General features: G+C 42.9%; 3 protein-coding genes across 7 annotated transcripts in view; 1 reads left to right on the forward strand and 2 right to left on the reverse strand.

The window, feature by feature from the left end:
- Positions 1-13,063, reverse strand: part of tbc1d4 (TBC1 domain family, member 4) — a 28,081-nt gene extending 15,018 nt beyond the window's left edge. For 2 of the 5 annotated variants that reach the window (XM_076165657.1, XM_076165656.1), the window contains exons 1-11: positions 11,926-13,063; positions 5,509-5,637; positions 5,018-5,255; positions 4,621-4,865; positions 3,003-3,092; positions 2,046-2,150; positions 1,772-1,904; positions 1,567-1,658; positions 1,335-1,445; positions 774-896; positions 263-313 (exon numbers count right to left, since the gene is read on the reverse strand). In XM_076165657.1, the coding sequence (XP_076021772.1) occupies positions 263-313; positions 774-896; positions 1,335-1,445; positions 1,567-1,658; positions 1,772-1,904; positions 2,046-2,150; positions 3,003-3,092; positions 4,621-4,865; positions 5,018-5,255; positions 5,509-5,637; positions 11,926-12,324 (1,716 nt within the window). In that variant the 5' untranslated portion in view covers positions 12,325-13,063. The remainder of the gene's footprint in view (positions 1-262; positions 314-773; positions 897-1,334; positions 1,446-1,566; positions 1,659-1,771; positions 1,905-2,045; positions 2,151-3,002; positions 3,093-4,620; positions 4,866-5,017; positions 5,256-5,508; positions 5,638-11,925) is intronic. The other 3 variants (XM_076165655.1, XM_076165654.1, XM_076165658.1) reach the window with 2 other exon arrangements.
- Positions 13,064-13,925: 862 nt separating this feature from the next.
- commd6 (COMM domain containing 6) lies at positions 13,926-17,403 on the reverse strand. Its single transcript, XM_076165743.1, has 7 exons — positions 17,328-17,403; positions 16,435-16,493; positions 15,882-15,947; positions 15,700-15,776; positions 15,439-15,607; positions 15,168-15,320; positions 13,926-14,699 (listed from the first exon to the last, which is right to left on the reverse strand). Exons 1-7 carry the CDS (start codon positions 17,347-17,349, stop codon positions 14,649-14,651), a joined length of 597 nt encoding a protein of 198 aa, XP_076021858.1. The 5' UTR covers positions 17,350-17,403; the 3' UTR covers positions 13,926-14,648.
- A 473-nt stretch (positions 17,404-17,876) lies between these two features.
- uchl3 (ubiquitin carboxyl-terminal esterase L3 (ubiquitin thiolesterase)) lies at positions 17,877-21,086 on the forward strand. Its single transcript, XM_076165732.1, has 9 exons — positions 17,877-18,029; positions 18,207-18,218; positions 18,547-18,675; positions 18,770-18,926; positions 19,415-19,500; positions 19,895-19,942; positions 20,040-20,115; positions 20,233-20,291; positions 20,378-21,086. Exons 1-9 carry the CDS (start codon positions 17,988-17,990, stop codon positions 20,465-20,467), a joined length of 699 nt encoding a protein of 232 aa, XP_076021847.1. The 5' UTR covers positions 17,877-17,987; the 3' UTR covers positions 20,468-21,086.
- The last annotated feature ends 486 nt before the right edge of the window (positions 21,087-21,572 follow it).

Consider the following 21,572-nt stretch of genomic DNA (forward strand, 5'->3'; position numbering starts at 1 on the left):
CTGCACTGTTTGGCTGCAAAGGCTAAACCGCACAACTCTCTGGAAACGATGCAGCTCAGCCTCCTGCTCCCACATGAGAAGAGAACCGCTGGCTGCATCAACTCATGTTTACGTCTGTAACTAAAGGTGACTGCCGGCGTATCACACGTGCCACTTTCCAGGGACACGGCCGGAATAGAACTGGTACAAAGGTGAGAATTCCCAGAGTTCCTCCAAGCACAGCTCTTGGAATTCACACATCCCCCCCCATAGCAACACTTACCCTATCAAAACTGCTCATGCTTCCCAAACGTCCACGCATCCGGCTGGCACCCTGGAGACAGAAGTGATTACATGGTATGAGAGAAGTTTCGAAAGCATATAGCCAGAACCAAAAACTGCACTAGAAAACAATCATAGACGCTTGATGGTGTGAGGAAGATGAAACATCAAAGGGCCCAGAAATACAAAGGACGCAAACATATTCTGACACGGTTTATAGTGACAATAACAGATGGCAGCAAAGCTCTCAGACTGCCTCTCTTCTTCTACTAAGCAATCGTTCTGCTGTCTCACTGACGCATGTGGGTCAATCCTAATCCCCTCCATGACAATGACACAGAAACGGCAGCAGACACCAGAGGGAGAGCAGAGAGAAACCTGAAAAAGTTCACAGCACCTACCGCCTACGTTCACTCAGGGGTGGGACAGTCACAGACAAGAGGGAACAAAAGGTGGACAGCGAGAAAGCAACATAACAACGCTGAGGAATGAAAGCAGGAAAAGCACTTTACCTTGGAAAAGATGTTCTCCAGGGAGCTGGTGATGGAGGAGCGAGCTTTGTTTTTCAGGATATCCAGTTTGAAGCGGCTGCTGGTGGCTGTGCCGTCTCCTGCGGCAGAATTATTCACCGCATTCTGTCAGAAAACAAAACAAAACAAAGGGTCAGAGATGAGGTACAATAACAGGTAATATGACTTTCACCACTTCACCCATATAGCTTCTATATAAATCTCTAAATTGCCTGTTTAAAGAAAAAGTGTTCATTAATTTGCAGTTAATTAGATGCCATAAGGAAATTCATCCATTCTCCTATTTAATTATTCCCAACAGCTACAGTATTTGGAGCAGTGGGCAGCCACAGGGCGGCGCCAGGGGCCAGACTCCATGGAAACAGCCAAGCATGTTACGCAAGATATGGAAAGAACTGCTAAAACTCCACAAGGAAAGGATCAAGGGCAAACACAGGATTCAAACCCAGGACCTGTAGTTTAATAGTATTTAGTGGTAGATTTGGTATAGTTTTGGTCTTATGGAGCAGGAATGCAGGATTGTATGAAGTGAAGTGTATGAACCTGAGGGGCCTCTCCGATGTGGAGGTGGGTCTTCTGCTTGGTTTCGCACAAGTGTCTCAGATGGAGAATTGCGAGTTCATTCTCCTCTTGATCTGATGTGGGCTTCATTCTCTGCAAGCATAGATAGACAAACACACAGACGGTTGAGACAGAATCTCTTTCAATCCACCGTTCCTAGCAAACAATCAACAGAATCTGTTAATACGTGACTCATTTTGCCATCATTCCTTACCTGAACTCTCTCAAAAATCTCAACCTGCTCGTTGTCAGTCAGCTGGGAGAGATATTTCTGGATAGCGAGCTTGGCTCTGGGTGGGTAGAGACCTGGAAACAGGGGAGTATGTGAGACTTTCTCGCTTTAATTCTCTGAGAAACAGGTTGTGCATTAATATATTCATGAGTCAGCCTGGAAAAGAAGGAGACTTAACGCTGAATACCTTCAATCCGCTCACAGAGTTTGTGCAGGTCATGCATGGGGCAGGCCTCACACAGTTGGATCTGGGTCTTGCTGCTTTGTAGGGTTACAGCTGTACTAAACGCCTGCTTCAAGGTCATCATCACCTCGTCCACCTGACATTACGTGCACGGGGCGACACAAAAACAAGCAGCACGGAGACGTTTGTAGTGATTTTAATGACATTTTGTGATTTAACAGGACTAGCACCTAGACTAGAGTAGTGTCAATCATCTGTTATGTTCTGTGTCACTCACCAGAGACTCACTGGCACACTGGAAGACATAGCAAACATACTGACTGGGTCCGGACTCTGCTTGGTCCCGACAGATGAATCCAAAATGGTCCGTCTGCTTTATACCCTGAGACAAAGTCGACAAACGCATAACGTTCAACATGCACCGAGTAGAAAATCGAGTCCTTCGCATCATTAGACATAATGAAACTGGACTTGTGCCTAATGCTGCAATGGTTGTTAAGAATTCCATGCTTGTAAAAACATTTCATTTATTTAGTAAAATGGAGAGTGTTATCTTTGAACAGAACGTCTCGTCTAAGGAATGGAATTGGATGTTTGGATGTTATTTGCATATAAATGAAAGATACGAGATAGAAGCCAGCAGTACTATGAGGATGGGAGCAAGTCTATTAAGATATCAAGTAAAAATAGCAGAAAATGACAGCAAAGGTTTTTAACAATTTGTTCATAAGTCATTGTTAAACATGAAATTGTAAAAACAAATTACTATGGTTCCATTATCAGGGAAAATCTTTATTGAGTGATTTTGAAAGAGACTGTAGCATTCTGCAAAGGTTGCTGCATTTTAATTCATTCCATTATCAATAAAAACCATTTCAGGATTTAACATTTAAGCGAGAAAAAGCCAGACTTCTTATATATGATTATAACACATTTTTTTAGTTAATTAGTCTTTACATTTCTACCTGTATAAAGAATTATCTCATGCATCCTCAGTTACTATTGAACTATGATTATTGAAGAGTTTCAAAAGATCAATTTTGTGATGAGCATTTGAATTTCTACTGTTCTTTGGTGCAAGTAAACAGGACAGAGAGACATGAGATATACAGAAAGATGGACAGAAAGGCCCTTTGGTCACAGTCACCTATTAGACAGAACGTATTGTCTGGCCAGGACGGCAGCAGAGACAGCAGAGATGGACTTGTAGTGTTAAGAGTCAAAACACACAAACCTGACAGCAGGATGAGATGTCTTTAAACTTCTTCTCCAGCACCACTGTTTTACTGTCTGGACTTATGAGGTTCACCTCAAAACGTCCCACCTGTAAAACACAAACATGGGCAGACAGACAGATGTATGGGTGGAAGTAATTGCTTAATGTGCTAAAAAAAAAAAACATACAGATCAATTCAAATTCTCCATGGCTACGCTGTTGTGCACACTAAGTGAATACAGGCTGTTTCAGGTACCGTCTTCCTACAGCTGAAAGTGCTCAGATTGGAGGGATTTATCGGGTGTGACCTGGCAACACTCATGGGCCATGTGACTACAATGCTGTACAAATGATCACAAGCATCAAACTTTAAGGGTAAATACAAATGTGTTATACTTTGGTGTAAAAATACTAAGAACCAATCAAGACCAAAGCTGTCAAGGCACTTCAGGACCTATGGGTTTGTCTTTCTCCAAGTATAAACCATGAGTTCTGCAATTTTGACAATGTTCAACACATACAGCACTCCCTAATATATACACATTTAAATGGGGGGAAGTAAACAGCATCTAATATCCCTTTAAAGCTTGATCTCATGACAAAGACTTTGGCTTTCCTCATTCATTGAAAGATAGGCACACACACACATACACAAACACATACAATCAAGGTCAACAGCCTGTGCAAATGATTTTTCCCATAATTGACTGCTTTGGAGTGTATCGTATTGAGCGGCGTGCTCCAGTTTAAAATTAGCATCATGAGGAAATGGGCATGGTGTGTGAGGAATGGCAGCTGGCTAACTCCACAGCCTGCATGTTTATCATGAGGACATTGCCTTACATCCTCCCAGGAGTAGCACTGCAGTCACACATTCTGCTCAGGAGTTACAGCCTCTTTAAGTGAAGTAAATAACACGGTGCCTTCCCCGTCCGTGCATCATAACTGCCACACTCTCGCACATAAAAAATGATTTGCAGGAGCGGCACCTCAAGCTGTAGGGCTAAATACAGGGAGGGGCCCTGTGACAAACACTGCTGAGGCACACAACCATTTGGGGTTGCTTGTTTGGCAGATGGATTCAAGCTCTAATATACATTACTAGTCAAAAGTAAGTGGAAAGAAATAAGTCCATGCATCTTAACTGACAAAGGGAATTTAGAGTCCAACGGCTAAAATCTGGCACAATAACAAACGATCAGTACAACTGTGGTAACATCCAAACATTGCAATATTCCCTTCATGCCTCACACACAGCACATATCCCTTACATCGGAATACACCCCTTTCGATTGATCCCCTGCTCCCGGCTAAGTGCTTGAGTGCATATTCAGTCAGTCACATGTTTCAGTGAGAGCATGGTCGCTCATCTTTCCACACTGCTGTGTTTTTTTTCCAAAAGACTGCAGTCAAATGACCTGCAGAATCAGAAACCTTTGAGAAGCTACACTTTCTCTAACCACGACATCATCCAAAGTAAAGCCCAGGATGACGTCACAACGTTTAGGTCTCTGCATATGAGACCTAAATGTTGTGACCATATCTAAACGTCCAAGAACGATGTTGCTGTTAATGTCAGGTATACATGTACCCAAGGTGAGACACGACTGAGCTATATTTAGTCCTTTGCTTCTACCTGGAAGAGCATGGTGCGATTCTTGTCCGCATCAGTTGGCTGAACGTGGTTGGGTGCGCTGGCGTGTCTGCGGCGTGTGGGGGCCAGAACCACATGTTCCCCGGGCATCTTCTGCAGACTCCCTGCCAGGCTGCTGCATCGCGTGCGGAACTCCTGCGGCTCCTCAAATCCAGAGTCCTCCAGGATGCGCTCGGGGAACGTTCCCCTCAGGCTGGCCTGACTGCCACTGCTGCACAGGCCCTTACCTGGACCAACGATACAAACACATACATCCATTTGTCCCCAGATAACGATGCAGTACTCACAGCAAATAAGCGACGCATATCTTGTACAGACAGGTGATGCATTTCTCTTATATGCAGTCCTGGTATGAGTTATAGTTTAAGCTATACACTACCTAAGCCACTGGTCGTATCCACCACACTGGTGCTTTCGAGGTCTTCCGTGCTCTCACTGAGAACAGAGGACAGTGGGTCTGCATCTCCTCCCAAAGTGAAATCCAAGGGGCTGCTCTCTGTGGAACCCCGCTGGCCATTCAGCAACCGCAAGCGTTTGCGATCCAACTCGTGCTGACGAAACTTATCGATGCAGTCGTCGATGAGGGTGGATGGAGCCTTCTTGTGCCCAACTGTGACCTAGATTTTTTTTTTTATTGATTGCAAACAAATCAAATGCCTTGTCAAATGCAAAAACTCCCTTCGTAAAATGTCAAAATGGACATTAACTATACAGCAGTTTATACAGGACTGATACTGACTCATAACTGAAGAAACAACTTCATCGAGTGGAGGAGAATCTTCAAGACTAAGCATGTCCAGTGGTTTTGAATTACTGCTGCTGCACATTACGCTGCTACGCTGTATGGAAGAGGTACGCATTGATTTCTACCTTGCCACAGTAAAGCACTTCAAACTTCTGGGAGTTGTAGAAGGCCTCCTCCGTCTCCTGCTTGGGCTTAGCATCTTCTTTCAGAGCTGATTTGGACACTTGGCGAATACTGGTGATCACCTCAGGTACCTGACGGAGAGCAGAGCAGAAGGGAGGGAAGAATGATGAAGAAGACACACTGACAAGGAGAGTGGAATGAATATGTGTCCAAGATCAAAGTATACTCTACAGTGAAAGCATTAAAAGGAGTAAATATGGTCAAACCACAGACTTAGATTGTGTTGACAGCTGATTACAAGCTGCAACTTAAAATAAATCAAGGCTTTAAAAAAGACAAAATAAGACTTGAGCCAACAAAGACTGCAACAGCAACATCAGACAGAGTAAACAAACATGACAATAGTGACCTAGTGAGGCGAGCAGCCAGGAGACGCCCTGGCTCTATAGGGCTGAAGACAAAATAAAGGGCTGAAGGTCACCCAGCCTGTTTAGACTCCAGCGTGTTGTGCACAGCTGCAGGGGAGACCAGTGCCACCAGACCTGTATGGGGTTTTCTTGGAAGGAACTAACATAAACTGTGCAAGTTCAGGCAGAGAATATATGTCCCTCCGAGCTTAAGCAACACTAGGGAGTGTCGTTCCAGTTCAGCTGTCTGTCTTGAGGCCTTTTCCGGAACAGCAAAACACACGGGGCTGATGAGCTCTGAAGACCAGCTCTTTAAAAGTAAGAGTGGCTAGAATCAGGGCCACAGCCAAGGTCACCAAGTACCAATAAACAACACTAAAACAAACAGTGGCCCCGCACACTGCACACATCCCCTATCACACCTGATAAGCCAATTACATATCGGGCCGGAGAGCAAATACATTTTTAAAGAACGGGGAGGGAAGTTGCGTAATAAAATACATCACTCTTACTGCAGAAATGTGCTCATTATAAACCGGCGACCGAGACAATAAAAGCGGGAAGGGACACTAACAGGATGAGAATGAAAGTGACGAGGAAAAGAACAGAATGTCCCAGAGAATCTCATCCCAGACAGGTCATATGTTTCAGCCTGAGTCCTGCCATGTTGCTTCTGTGGCTGCGATAGCCCATTGAAGCAACGACTGCAATGATACTGATAAGACGAAGAGGACACGCGTTGGAGCAAACATCTCACACATACACTCAAACAAACTGGAAACTGCCGAAACAACAAGGGTGTGGCTAAGTTGGATCATTTGCCAACAACAGTTACTCAAATTCAAACTTAAGAACATATGAGCGGCCCCAAAAAATAGTGTTACTATACTATACTATAAGGAAACTGGACACATTACGGTTACCAGGGTGACAGGTAAATACCGTGCATTGCTAACTGCATGTCTAATGGAGCAGATGTACCAATTCTCCAAAGAACTGGTATTTTTCAAACAGCGCATGAGAGCCAAATGGGTTCTTTAGTTGGGGGAGAAACTGCAGTCGGGCATAAAAACAGGCAGTGTTGACATTGTGGTATCAAGGTGATTCCGAAGGCCTTGATGGGTGAGAATCACAGCTGTGCCGTCTGGACTTAGGTCAGCCAATTAGGCCGATGTCCGTCACCGCTCTGTCACGGCTGGAAAACAAATGACACAGCTGCGTCTTAACATTTAAAGAAACTCTTCAATTATACATGCAGAAGATGACACCGTGGCACCACGGCACATTTGATCTAATTAATTATTTGTAGTCCACCCAAGACAAAGGCAGGAAAGGCGCTCATTCCACGGACAGAGACAGGATGCGGCACAGCCAATGGGTTTTTCCAGTTGAAATCTATTCAAACCTTTCCTCTGTTTATTGCTGTCGAGGAGGCTCTGTTTTCCTCTGCATCTTCATCATTGTTTCTTTGACTGCAGGGAATGGATTTTGATGACATTTTGTAAATACGTGGGTCAAGGACGAGTTAAGCAAATGCAAATGGGGATGCTGGCCTGTTTGTCAAAATAGCAATCTTGATGAGAATACTGGGCTGCCACAGGTATGATTAGGACCAGACTCAATTATTGACCCAGATCTTGTAGGTCAAATATCTGTTAAGGAATCAGACTCAAAGGATGCAACTGCCACCAATGTGCAGCTAAGAAGATGCCAATTCAGGAAATGTAAAAAAAATTGTTTCAACATATATTCAATAGTTACAGATACAATGGCAAAATCAAAACAAAATCAGAGAGCTGATGGGCCTAGGCAGAGTGACGGTATGTGCTCTGTAGTTCTTCAAAGCAGTTCATGTCTAGCCTTCATCCATTATCATCCGCTTTCTCACCTGCGATATCAGCGACAGTGATACAAGGCCAACAGCCCCCGCTCAGCTTTAGAGATTAGAGGGAAAAACAAACACGAGGATTGTACTGTCTGACCTGGAAACAGAAGCTGGTGGTTAGTTTGAGGGCTCAAAGTGTTGAGTTTGCCCACAGCATCTACGGCGAGACCTAATTACACTCCTAGAGGAGACGGGGGTTAACACCGTGTCAGTGCATGGAAAAGGTGCAGTTGCTGAGCCATGGATTCCCTGCACCAGAGAAGCAATTAAGATAAGGTGCTTCTTAGGTTATAATGGACTCTCTGATATTAAAACTGTAATTAGTTTATATAAAATTGACAATGTATCCTTATGCAACTATTTCCTATTCCCTGCACTATAAAAAGTCATTAGAAAAAGTACTGTGGAGTAGTAGACGAGTCAAAGTTTGGGAAGCTGGAGGCACATTTCTGTTCACTACAGCTCCTTTCCCAGTGCTTTTCCATTCGCCTGAGGACAAGTTAGCAAAGGTCATGTCCCAATTCCAAACAAAGCAAGAGAAAGGCCACCTTCTGTCTTATGTCACCTAAATACTTAATACAGTCGCATCTGAAATGAAGTATGCAACTATTTTAACAACAACAAAAAGGTTTTGGACTATCTCTTCCAGGAGCTGAGATCAATATTGTATGTCTTAGTTTTCAGAGGTAGATTACTCAATTGGTGCTGTATTAAAATCTATACAAAATCCCTGTCTGTTCCTTTTGTTTAATCTAAACAGGAATTTACTTGATTCTGTGATCTGCACTATCAAGCCAACTTTCCTCGTCATCTAAAATAACAGTGGACCGGCAAAAAAAAAAAAAAAAAAGGGTATGCAGCCCTCCTTTAACAATACTATTCCTTGTTTGGACGTAAAATAATCCCAACATGAGAAATATTCCGCTTGGCCCACGGGTCAGTGTCAGTGGAGCAGCTCAAGGCTCGTACGTTATCAGAGGCTCACATGACATCCAGACAAGAATCTTTGTTCTCTGATTTCTAGTTGAACAAGAAACTTGATCATGTTAGGAGATAGGCATCGGGTCTTCAGTCACTCTTAAAAGTCGCACAAGGCACGGTTTTTACATAAAAACAGGCCTTGAACACAACACGGAGGCATCCTATTATGCTGGAACCTAAGCTGGAACCTAACTTGCTGTAAGCAAAAGAGTTGTTGTGTGGACGCCAGCTGCTTTCTTTAATTGGAAAAACCTGTTCAATCCATATTATGCTGTTGATTTTCCATCCAGCCAGTCTACCCACGTAAACTAACTGTTTGTTGTAGTGACATCACGGAGGCTCCATTAGGCAGCTGAGGGGAAACGAGAGACAATGGTGATGGAAAGGTTGTGTTTTTCAGAAAATGTAGACGTGCTTTTGTTGCTGGCTGAATCAGAATCTCCCAATGGAGGAAGTGGGACACTTTTCAAGTAAGAGGAAAGCTTGTTTACATTTGAGCTGCTGGCTCTTTGACAAAATCATGTACGAGGAAATCTTAATGTTCTGACGATGGTAGAACTGCTCTACTGCGCCTACTATAGGCAGGTCGGGCTGCAGGATAGGTAGGCCATCTATCACAGGGCTGACAGAAAAAGAGACAGACAAATCAATCCCAGTCACACACCATTGGACAATTAACAGTTTCCCCTAACTTCCATGTCTAATTAGGACTGTGGGAGTAAACCAGACCGGCTGAAAGACACTGGCACACAGGGTATTAGGCAAAGTGCTCATTGAGAGAGTTTAATATTGATTTTCCCAAGCTAAAATACAAATACGGTGTAGAACACTCAAGACCCCCCAACAAACCTTGGACTTGTACCCATGAATAGCCCTGTTATGACCAGAGCTACATCCAAGTATGGTGCTCTTGATGTGGCTTGGCCAGAAAAGAGAAGTGTCAGTGATTCCTACAAGCCGCCGAAAGATGAGCAGAACCCAGATTACAGCGGTGCACAAATCACTCAGACGACAGCAGCTCTGTTCCAAGTCTGAGGACAGGCGGAACACGTGGGCCCACAGTTTACACTGTGCTGTGCTGCCCGGCTCACAGCACAACAGGCTTGAGTTAGTGTTCTATTTGTGCCTGGTGCCATGCCAGTCTCTCTGAAGAGGTAAATGAGTATCCCAGACTCCAGCCAGGTAAAAGGTTACAACTTCACCGACCACCGCAGACTGTTTGCTTAACTTGCTCGGCTCTCACGTCCCATTTAGCATCTGCGTTAACCGCTGTATGGTTAAAACATGATAATGAACCTATCGTCATGGTTACACTAAGTCAGACTCCAAGCAACAGTCCATACTATTGGGTGTCGGTGAGCTCTAAATGTCAGACATGCTACATTAAACTCATATATAATTATTGCTGGATCATAAACCTTTCTTTAAATGGATCGGGGAGGAGTATTTCCAGTTGAAATACTTGATTGTAATTATCCAACACGTCAAACAAAAGGTAAATACACCCACCAAGCATTCCACTTTTATGTACAGACTTGCCTTTTTCAGCAGTGGCATTGTTATTCTCCACGTTTTAATAGCTTTCTATTTCGTTCCTTTCAGCAAACTAACACAGACTTCAGCAAAACACAAGACAGTCATTTCATCCTAGCCTTTTAAACTGACAGTGATGGCAAATTGACGTCAAAAAGCTGTGATCACCTTTCACACAATGCACTCTAAGAAGACACTAAGAATAGATCAAGAACAAGGTCGTCTGCCAAAAATAAACCAGTTATCCTGTTTTGAATCAGGAACAAAAGAATAAATAAAAATGTAAAACATGAAAAGCTGTAGTTAGAAAAAAGGAAATTTCAGCTTAATAAAATCATATCAGTAACAGGATGTTACACAAGGCAGCACAGTACTGATTGAATGAAAGCATTTGCATTCCACATGGTCTACCTTACACATGTTCCTAACTGCTGGCTACCAAACCAGTTTTTGTTGCGTAATCGTGCCTTTAAGATGCCTTTGTAAGGGCTATAAACATTTGTATCCCAGCGGTGGGGCCTGACACCTCGGTGGAGCTTCTTCCCCAGGAGGTGTTGCCTCTTCCACTCTCACCTTTCACCAACAGACAAATAGTGAGCTCAGGCCTTTGCACATACCACAAGGAAACGTGATACAGCCAATACAGGCACATTTCAGATCAACATAAACACCAGCGAGAGAGAAACAGAGAGAGAGAGAGACAGAGAGCGAGAGAGAGAGAGCATTAGTGAGCAGTAATGTAAGGTGTTTCCTGTTTCACTTGGGGCACGAGCACAACATGGGCAAACGAAAGACCTACAGTATACTGGCCCGTCTCTGTCTAACACTGTTCAACAATCATTGTGGCACAATCCCAAGCTGTGTGATGTGAAAAAAACACCTAAAGACCAAACCACTGACATCAATAACGGGGGTGAATACAAATCTCGACCAGTCTCACAATGTGACTCAGGTCAGCTCCGTGCCAAGGCCCCAGACTGTATGTGGCAAGATACATTTCAACAAAAACAACAAAGCATGACTAACTGACTCCCACCTTCCTTAAATTCAACTGTGGATTTGGCTTTATTACTCAAGACTGGCGTGCTGATCAGAGCATGTAAATGTGCTGACTAGATATTGTGCTGATTGAGTTCCTGTCACAACAAGGGGCACCACAAATGTTTGATCCCCTGAGAGAAGCACAGAGGCTTGGATTAAATGTGCACAAAAAAAACAAAAACAAATCTAGGGTGCCCAGTGTCTCATCCCCAGAGACTGGTGGCCTAAATACTTAATACCAAATACAAACATGTTTTTGCTCCCATCACTAATCTGTTGGTGTCTGTGTTTGAAATTAAATGAGAGTAATCACCTCAAGGAGCATGAAACAAAGACCTCTAAGGACATTTATCTTGTCTTGTGTTTGCAGCTGAAGCACCATTTGATCCATCATAACATTTGAAACACATCCTGTATATGCAATAACAACCTCAATTTGATAGATTATACATGTTTTGATTAGAACTATGTTGTGTATCTAATGTCTCAGTACAGTGTCCAATGTGTGTGTGATGTGATGTGTATCCTCTTGTGGTCTAAAGTGTTGGAAGTGTGATCCATGCTCGGCCTACCTGGTTGGGGTCGCGGGCCTTGAAGACGTGACAGGACATCTCAGACTCGGGGTTGTCCGGTTGTCCCCGGAGAAGGTAGGCGAAGTAGGTGAGGTCATTGCTGTTGTGCATGAACCGGGAGATGAGCTGCGCCTTGTGCTCGAATATAAACACGGACGAGTTGCTGTGGTTGGAGGGGACGCATCGGATGAAGGGGGTGTTCAGGACCAGCTGGACTTCCCTCGGCTGCACCACGGAGCCGCAGTCGCCCTTCTCGCTCCTCCGCCGGATCTCGGCCACCAGCCACGGCAGCATGGGCAGCGTGGTCCGCCTGTCCAGCGAGGACCAGCCGATGTAGCTGAGGGCGAACCTTTTGTCTGACTTCGGGGGGCTGCTCTCCTTCTCATCCTGACACTCCATGTCGATCACACGGACTTTCCACTTGATCGCGTTGACAGCACTGTAAGAGGACTACTTTCCAAAATACAACATGCGACTTAGCATTCTCTCCAAACAGGCGAGATTTAACACTAAACTGCTTAATTTGTGACTGTTTTCATGTCCGCATCCTCAGTGAAAGTTCGCCCGATGACTGCGCGCACAAACCAACATGTGCTCGCACGTCGAGCAGAGAAAACAACCCATGTTTTTCTGCAGGAACCTTCAAAACCTTCTTCCGACAGACTGTTTTGCTTCAAGACGCTCATCTAAATTTACTTACACAATTATGTAAGTGTAGCAGTTTGCTCCTCGCTGCTCCTTCCTTCTATGTGCACGGGCAGTGAGTCAAACACCAAACAGTCCTCCACTGTACTGTCCCAACCAAGCTTGCTCGCTAAAACGTGGCTTTCAGAGCCTCCAGTGTAAACACAAGTGGCCCGGAGAGATCTGATTTCTCTGCCCCGCCGTGCGTCTCTCTCGGGCGCTGAACAGGCGGCGGCGCGTCTCTCGCTCCAACAAAGACAAGACAACCTCAGCTCTCTCCCACGCGTGTTGTTCTTTGTTAGACGTCTATGAAATGCATACTGATGCTTGTTGATCGCTTTGTAGTGCAGTTAGCCTCCCCTTGTTACATATGAGACCTTCCCTTCTCACAAACGCGTTGGAGGCGGAGCGGCTTGTGCGCGTCGGCATCCCGTCCACCCTCCCCATGTGCCGGAGGAGGGCTGAGCTCTGGCTCTGGGGCTGGTCCGGCCGTGTGGAACGTGACAAGAGGCGAAGCTCCACCTTTTCTCAATGTGCACAAGAAGCTGCTCCGTGTACACACACGTGGATCGTGTGAGTGTTTGGGTGATTCAGTGGTAATCGTGGCACTCTGATGTCAGAGGCTGGGACTTAAATCAACTTGGGTCTGCACACTGAAGCTGAACTTGTTTCTAAAAAGGATGCAGATGCAACAGTTTAATAAACCCTAACATTTTTGGGGGAAGATTAGATCAGTCAGAAGTGCATTATACAGCACAGGGATCCCCCTCTCCTACCAAATGCCACAGTTCCAAGCACTCACCCTGTCCCAGAAATAGTCCTGTAGCTGTGCCATATATAACCTCAATATTGAAGCAGGAGCCTGTAGCCTTGCAGAGCACTTTCACCCAAAGTAGACCAGTGGGGGTTCACAAATGTTTTCAATCTGCACACACATTAGGTCACACAAATAGACACACATTAAGTCATGCAGATAAATAGCATCACATTAGGTCACAGGGCCATATTTAATAGAAATGTGCCAGGGCCCTGTGCCACTGCTCTTGTTTTGGTTGCTACTCCCTAAACACCTTCCACTGGGAATAATCAAAATACCCCTCTGTTTGCTGTGGACCCTCCACTGAATGCTAAGAAACACACATACCTCTTACTGGGAAACACTGCCACTGAAATTGCACATAGGTAACAACAATGTCTCCCCAATTCTATATTTAAAGAGCAGTCACATGGAAAACGACACCAATTCAAAGAATTCCTTGTGTACACTGCACATGGGTGTGTGTTCTACCTGCTGTGAGCTGTGGAACTGGAATGAAATATTGCAAAGTAGATTCCTATTACCTGCTTGTTTAGTTATTTATTGGATCGCTATTAAATTATAAGTTGAAATTGACGAAAAGGCAAAGTCATTTTCAAAATCAAACCGTATGTGTACCAGTACCTGGAAAACACACAAAGCAATAATAGGTCTTGTAATTAAGACAGTGACACGAAGCATGACGTGTTCATGTGAACAATACATCATCAGAGACAGAGCATTAGTGAGCAGCATGTTGTAAAGCGAGCTGTGTTCACTCCGAGCGTAAACAAAATAACATACAGCAACTTAAGCAACAGCCGTTTCTACTTTGGCCATGTATTTCCATTCTGTAGTCAACAAGTACCAATACTTAATACTTAATACAAACCAGCTCAGTGCAAGAGATGTGGCACCTGTCCGCAAGTGAAGAGTTGGTATCTTGGTAGTCAAAGTAGTGACAGGAAGTTCTTCATTATAACACTTGAGCAAATGTGCATTGTGGGAAAGATCTGCACAGTCCAATGATTAAAGGATTGATTACTGCACTTTCCAAACATATATAAATCAGGGAAACAAAAGCAGAAGTGGACTGGGTGTGTGAACTCCCCTTTAAGGAGCCACTGTCATTTCTGTCCACACACACACACCCCTGGCAAAGGTATACTTCCTTTAATTCCATGTCAGCCAGGGTGTGATCCTGCTGCAACAGCACGGACGGACGGATCTGTGTTTGCGACCGTCATACCGTCTCCATGACAGCTGCCATCTCCTTGACTTGTTTGTGAAAGTTCTGCAAAACAAAAGTAATTACGAAATGAATTATATTTTACACCGACATGGTTATAAAATACATTAATGTACTGTACAACAACTGTAACTGAAGAGTGAGCTGATGTGCGATACGGACACAATTATATACAGGTGCAGCTCAATGAATTAGAAAATCATGGAAAAGTTAAATTACATACAAAGTGAAGTATTTCAAGCCTTTTTCAAGCAGATTTACTTTTATCCAGAATATTATGAATTATTCCTTTCAAACTGCGTGGAAATATAGGTGAAAGGTCAAACTGTCTTCAATATGTGCTGACATGGTGTATTTATGTGCAGTTAAATATGAAAAATGACTAATCACAAGACTGCTTGTTAGTCAGATGACTCAAACGTGACTTTAACCAACATACACAAAAAGTGTCCGCTGGAGGGAAACAGTTTATGATGTTTACTGAGTGATCATACATCTACGACACACACAGACCTGGAACTGTGGAATGGTCATCTCGAAAGATTTCTGACAGATCTGTCCCGAGGGCTCAGCAATCTTTAGCAGCAAAGTCACATACGGGGAGTTCAGGGACCTGCAGGTGTCCGAGCTCACCGCCATGCCGAGTTTCCACTGAATATCCACCAACTAGAAGAACACAGCAGGACAGTTTATAGTCTCCTAGTGTCTCGTACTCTTCTACATACATTTTGGAGAAGAAGTTCATATGAAATGTTACTGTACTGCATGTGTGACCCAAGCATACCTGGCCAATGCTGAGCATGGCGTGGGCTTCTTGCTGAGTCTGCACCAGTGCTCCCTGTTCACTCCACAACCTGTGCACCACTTGCAGGGAAGCCTTGGGCCATTTGCTGCTGCCTTCTTCCAGCCTTAACACAAGTTCATCTGCAGAGAGTTTGCTCTTCCCCGCAGACCTAGAGACACAAACCTTTATGTATCACACCTACAACATGAAAATATGCATCTTTTATGTATGATTGAGCCTTTTGCAAATTGTGACAAATACCTGAATGTTAACAAGAGAAATCGAATGATGCTCTGCAGAGCTTCATGCGCCAGTCCAACTCCAGCTCTCTGAAATCTCTGCCAAGAACATCAAAGTGTTCACAGTTCACAGTTCAGAAAGAGACTATGAAAGAGGAACTTTGGTTTCTAAAAGTCAAAAATATGATGCAGATGGTGACTCACTTGAGAGATTTCACCTGAATCTACTCCTTTGATCTGCCCTTGAAGATAAGTCAGGATGTGCTGACACTGTGGAGATGAGAAGATTAGTTAACAGAACTATAATGTCTGCAGTAACCACACACACAGATGCCACAAACATAAGAGCACAGCTGCTAACAGCACCAGAATGACAACCATCACACTGTATTTAATATCCTAATGGCTGTGCAGTTAAAATGTCAATGTTCAGCTCGGGGACATCAGCATTAAAAGCTTTCAGATCCGATGAATAAGATGAATTTGATATGTAACTTTTTATACTCAGTGAAATGTGTAATGAAATGGTCAATTTTGTTTCTCCTACTCTCATTTTATCACTTAAAAGTATTGTATGTATAGACACAGTGAACTGCTTGTATGTGTATTAAAGTGTGTTAAATCACTAAAATGTGCAAATGAGTTTAATGGTTTGTGTTTTGGGGATTTGAATACAATCACTGTGTCTCTAATAAAGGGCTATAAACAGTTTTCTTTTTTGAATATGGAGTTATAGAAATAAAAAAAATATACTCACTGCTTCAGCCAACAGATCTGGTGAAAGTCTTGCAATGTTGTCCACAACTTTGGTAACACCTGGAATAAAAATAAACTGCCTTTAAAATCAATTTTGATTGATTTCTCACCTTTTTTTGTTTTGTTTTGCTTTCCTGTGTCTCCCCCTTTTTTTCTCTTGCCACAGCTCATGATGTGTTTGTAACTGCTGGTAATGCTGGATGAAAAGCTAACTGCTCTTCATCATACCAGCAACCCTGATATCATTTGATTCTCTACGGTTACATTGTCTTGTCATTTCAACATACAGTATCTTTGCTGGATGCGTCTTTGTTCTCTTCTGTTCCCTTTTTGTCGTCTTCTCTTTTCTTCCCTTCTGTATGTATAAAATAATCTAAAAAACGGTGCCATAACTGGAAACTCATTGTAATGCCAGATGCTTACTAATAAAACATTTTCAGAAAATAAAATGTAAATAAAATGTTGATGTGTATTTTCTAAATCTGTGCTTGTTCTTATTCCAGTATGTGTGTTATGGACGACAAGTCTCAGTACATTTACACACTATAAATGCAATCAACTACTGTAAACTGATAGAATTAACAGGATTGTTTGGTTCTCCGAATATATGTAACATGTTGCTTGGTATTTTATTGTAATGTAGTCTGTGGAAATGTTATCTGAACGATACAAATCTTTGTGTTCATCTGACTAGTTTGTCTGAACACTGTCAGTAGCTGTTAGCTTATCGCAGTCAATTAGACATGTAACTTCTGCTAATGAGAGGCTGAGTTACGATAGCGTTTATTCCGGATTTATACACTCATTAACAATTCCGAGTCTGGCTGAGACGATGGCGTGCGGGACAGACTGTGGTTTGGAAAATGTCCCGTGTTTTTAAGTTTTAAAACTCACCACAAGATTCGTCAGCAGGCATCTTCTTCCTCTATCAGCTGTACTTCTTCGCCCGATAAAGTCCGTGGTAACGATTTGATAAAGCACAACAGCGCCCTCGTCTGGACGCCAGAAATCGGCCGCGTTCAGTGTTTGTGTGAGCGTATGGGGGGGTGTGTGTGTGTATATATATGTGTATATGTGTGTGTGACATACAGTATTTTCAGTATGGTAAAATAATAATTATGAAATCATAGAGATACAGTCAACTTCTATATTGTGATTTAATGTATTCTGCAAAATAGCAAACCACAATCGCTTATATTCGTCACCCGGAACCGAGCTCAGTGGAATGTTCCATTGTGAGACTGTATAGTGGACAAGTAAAATCATAATCAAACAATTAATTTGACATAGGAAAAAGCAGGAGTATTTAGAACGCGAAGCTGTGGTTTGAGAAATAAAATATACAAACAAAGTCGATGGCTATAGTGGAAATGTAAAATAAGCGTGTTTTATGTTTTATAAATGAATAGGTCCCCCCTTCGATTATTTAAAGTTCCAGTTGGTATAGCGAACACGGTAGTGGTTCTCAGCTGTCAAACAGATTCGTGAAAATCAGTTTCAGCTCCCGGTTATAAGGACATTTAACTGTAAACGCTAACGCTTACCCGAGTAAACATGGACCGTCCCCGCTGGCTACCTCTGGAGTCCAACCCAGATGTATGTATATTTACGTTCGATCACGCCATATTACTTTGTTTAGGTCATTCATTCCTAGTCATGTGAAGGCTAGCTAACTGCTGGAGCTAAAATGAAACAAAAGCTGTAACCGATGTCGCTACTGTGTGAAATCGACAGCGGCTTAACTAACGTGATTCTATGTTTGTGTCGTTCCAGGTCATGACAAAGGTGAGTGTGTACTTTGCATTCAGATTAATGCGAGATTTGATCTACAACACATGAATCAGAGACACAAGGCCTGCTGAGCAGAAACGCTACAAGCTACATTTGCAGCAGTGTTAAATAATTAAAGATACATAATCATTAATACTGACAAAGCAATAAACAATATGAACTTACTAGCAACAGGGTTTATTACTTAAAGATATTGTTTTATGTTTATCATCCTTAGTACAGTCTCCTTTCCTGTGTTTAGCTACATTTTTTGCAAGTAATGGTCGCTTTAGGCATGATTGTGTTGTTTGCATGCATACATTAACTCTTATCTATTGTGTAGTTCCTCCATTGTTTGGGTTTGGTTCCAACCTGGCAATGCGGGGATGTGTACGGATTAGATCCAGAACTTCTCAGCATCGTGCCAAAGCCAGTCTGTGCAGTGCTGCTCCTGTTTCCTATGACAGAGAAGGTACCTGAACGCATCCCAGTCATGTGTCTGTGTCCCATTTAGCTGTCATTTAAACCATCTGGAACATTAATCTTCTCCCTCTGCTTCCGTCCAGTATGAGGCGTTCAAGGTAGAAGAGGAAGAGAGGATCAAGGCGGCGGGTCAGAGCGTCTCTCCTGACGTCTACTTCATGAAACAAACCATCGGGAACGCCTGCGGAACCATAGGATTGATCCATGCAGTGGCAAACAACCAAGCACAACTGGAATTTGGTGAGTAGTTGTGGAGTGTATTGTTCATAGTTCAAGCTGAAGAATATTAAAGTACATGGCTGAACTATTTAGTTAATTGTATACTTATTAAAAACATAATCGTAACCCATCATCTTGTCACTGCAGGTTAAGCACATTGTGAGCTATAATCAACCAAAGTCCAATTCTGTCAGTGTCTCATACTTGGCCTGTAAATGGAGTTACTGGTTATTCTGGTTATTTGTGAGTTTGATAAATTGGTGCTTGTGAGGAGGATTGAAGTAGGAAGACGAGTACTTGGGACACAGATGTGATATCTCTTCTAATGTATCGGCAGCACTCGTGTAAAATTGTGTTTTCAACTTAATACATTACCAAGTCGAAGTACCATCACAATGTTCACATAATACCTCAATAAACTGTTGCTGTAGCACAGTTAAAGAGCTGACCTTTAGTTGTTTAAGCATGTATTTAAACATGTTGTGCTGCGTGTCGTTCATTCTCCTCAGCACCTGATTCCGCTCTCAAGAAATTCCTGGGACAAACGTCTAAAATGACCCCGGAGGAGCGAGCCACCTTCCTCGAGAAAGACGAGGTGAGGACATGCTGGAGAGCCAAAGATGCCACTGATGTTTGCCGCCGGTCTGCACTTGTCTTTCCACCCCAACACCCCCCTCAAGGACATGTCTCACCACCTATCTTATTGGTTGCAGTCTGGAATGGGGGGGGGTCGTTGTATTGCATTACATCATCAGCTCTTAAGTGTATTCTGCCCTCCTTGTGTATATCAATCGGGTGAAGAAAACTCTATCTGTCTCTCTCTCTCTCTTGCTCTCTCTCTGTGTCTTAGTCTCTCTCTCTCTCTCTCCTCTGTGAATGGGTGGTATAAGTGGTCAGGGTGGTGAAGCTACTCTTGCATTGTAAAGGCCCACGGTGTAGTTTACTGCTGGTTAAACATGAATGACGTGGTTGTCCGTCTTCTTTTCCAGAGTATCCGTGTTACACATGAATCCAGTGCACAGGAAGGACAGACTGAGGTTTGTCTGAGGTTGTTTAGGACGCACAACAACGCTGCAAATCTTCACAACACACACCAATTTAATCTCTGGGTCATTTCTTTCCCTCTTGCTTTAGGCCCCAAGCATAGACGAGAAAGTAAATCTGCATTTTATAGCATTTGTGAACGTTGGAGGACACTTGTATGAACTGGGTGAGTCATCTGCTGCTGAAATGTGTCAATAGTTTGAAATCTTGTTGGAGTTGCATTCTCTCTTGTGAAATATCCACATGGAACATTTTCCTGACAAACTCTCCTCCCTGAACGTAGATGGACGCAAGCCTTTCCCTATTGCTCACGGGAAAACCACAGAGGATACTGTACTGGAGGTGAGACAGGAGTACATAACAAAGCTAATCCATGAAAATGCTTTTTGAAAGTTGAATTGCGTTTACATGCGTTTCTCCTCCCGCAGGATGCCGTACAGGTGTGTAAGACCTTCATGGCTCGAGACCCTGAGGAGGTTCGCTTCACCATCATCGCCCTCTCCAAAGATTCCTACTGATGAAGACCCCCCAACTGGCCCACTGCAACTGCCAAACATTCTCAAGTGCTGAATTTGAGTTTTTGTAGAGTGTGTATTAAGTAAGTCAGTAAGCAAGCATATGATTTGGTTCAAAGAAATGTTGACAATCATTTTAAAGTAATGCTACAAATTAGGATTACTTGATATGATTTGTGCGGAATTGTAAGGGAATTAAGATGCTGCTGTTTAACAGTGACGTAAGATCATGATAGACCAGTTTCCCCATAGCTGAATTCCAAGTAACTCAGCATAAAAATTGCTTACATGTCGTATTCGACTTTAAAAAAAACAACATTTAACAGCTTCTATGGGGAAGTGAACATAATTGTGTTTATCTGTCGGTTAAAGTGATGCATATGCTGCGGCTTGTTCTAACCTGCAAGATGAAGAAACACGTTTTACAATGCTTGATAATTAACAGTTATGGCTTTGAAAGCCGGTCCTAATGCGGTAATGCACTAATGGTGTTATAATGAATTGAACAAAATAAGCTTATCTCTGTGTGAGACTAAATTAAAATGGGAGTCGTTCATCATTGCAGAAGGTGCCTACATTTTTTTGTAATAATTAGACATTGCTTAATAAATGGCAAATTTATTACACGTTTCTTGTCGATGCTTCAGAAGTGTGGAACTTGACCAGAAATTCAGAAATCTTTTATCTTTGAAAGGTTCAGTGTTGCACAGGAATCCCACTGGAAAGTTTAGTCATTGTGATCATTGCAGTCACCGATGTAATCGGCATATTACTCATCCTTTAACTTGTGCTGGGGTTCTCCAAGTCTACATGTGCATCAGAAATTAGGTTCAGGTGATGTAAATTTGCTGCAGTGTGGGAGACGATGTTTCACTGTTGAGATAAGAACACAATAGAAAGAAGAGATACGAGTTTCTTAATCATCACTACAGTGTATGAAAATGCAAATCATACATGTATGTAAAATGAGCTACAGCGATGAATTGAAGTGCCATAATGGAAGATGATGGTAATTTATGTGACTTTTTGATTGTAGACCAAAACATATTTGATCTTTTTTATACCTTCCTCGTTTTTATCTTCTATTTTTGAGATGGTTTTGGAAGCT

This window comes from Genypterus blacodes, unplaced genomic scaffold (assembly GCF_046128005.1).
Source record: "Genypterus blacodes isolate CSIRO-AG114 ecotype Tasmania unplaced genomic scaffold, CSIRO-AGI_Gbla_v1 ptg000148l_1, whole genome shotgun sequence".
Classification (NCBI taxonomy): Eukaryota; Metazoa; Chordata; class Actinopteri; order Ophidiiformes; family Ophidiidae; genus Genypterus; species Genypterus blacodes.

Coding starts and splice junctions, on each gene's coding strand:
- uchl3 (XM_076165732.1), top strand. CDS start 17,988: ATGGACCGTCCCCGCTGGCTACCTCTGGAGTCCAACCCAGAT. Junction 19,501..19,894: donor CCTTCCTCGAGAAAGACGAG/GTGAGGACATGC, acceptor CTTCTTTTCCAG/AGTATCCGTGTTACACATGA. Junction 19,943..20,039: donor CACAGGAAGGACAGACTGAG/GTTTGTCTGAGG, acceptor CTCTTGCTTTAG/GCCCCAAGCATAGACGAGAA.
- commd6 (XM_076165743.1), bottom strand. CDS start 17,349: ATGCCTGCTGACGAATCTTGTG. Junction 15,777..15,881: donor ATTCAGGTGAAATCTCTCAA/GTGAGTCACCAT, acceptor TGTTCTTGGCAG/AGATTTCAGAGAGCTGGAGT. Junction 15,608..15,699: donor TTTCTCTTGTTAACATTCAG/GTATTTGTCACA, acceptor TTGTGTCTCTAG/GTCTGCGGGGAAGAGCAAAC.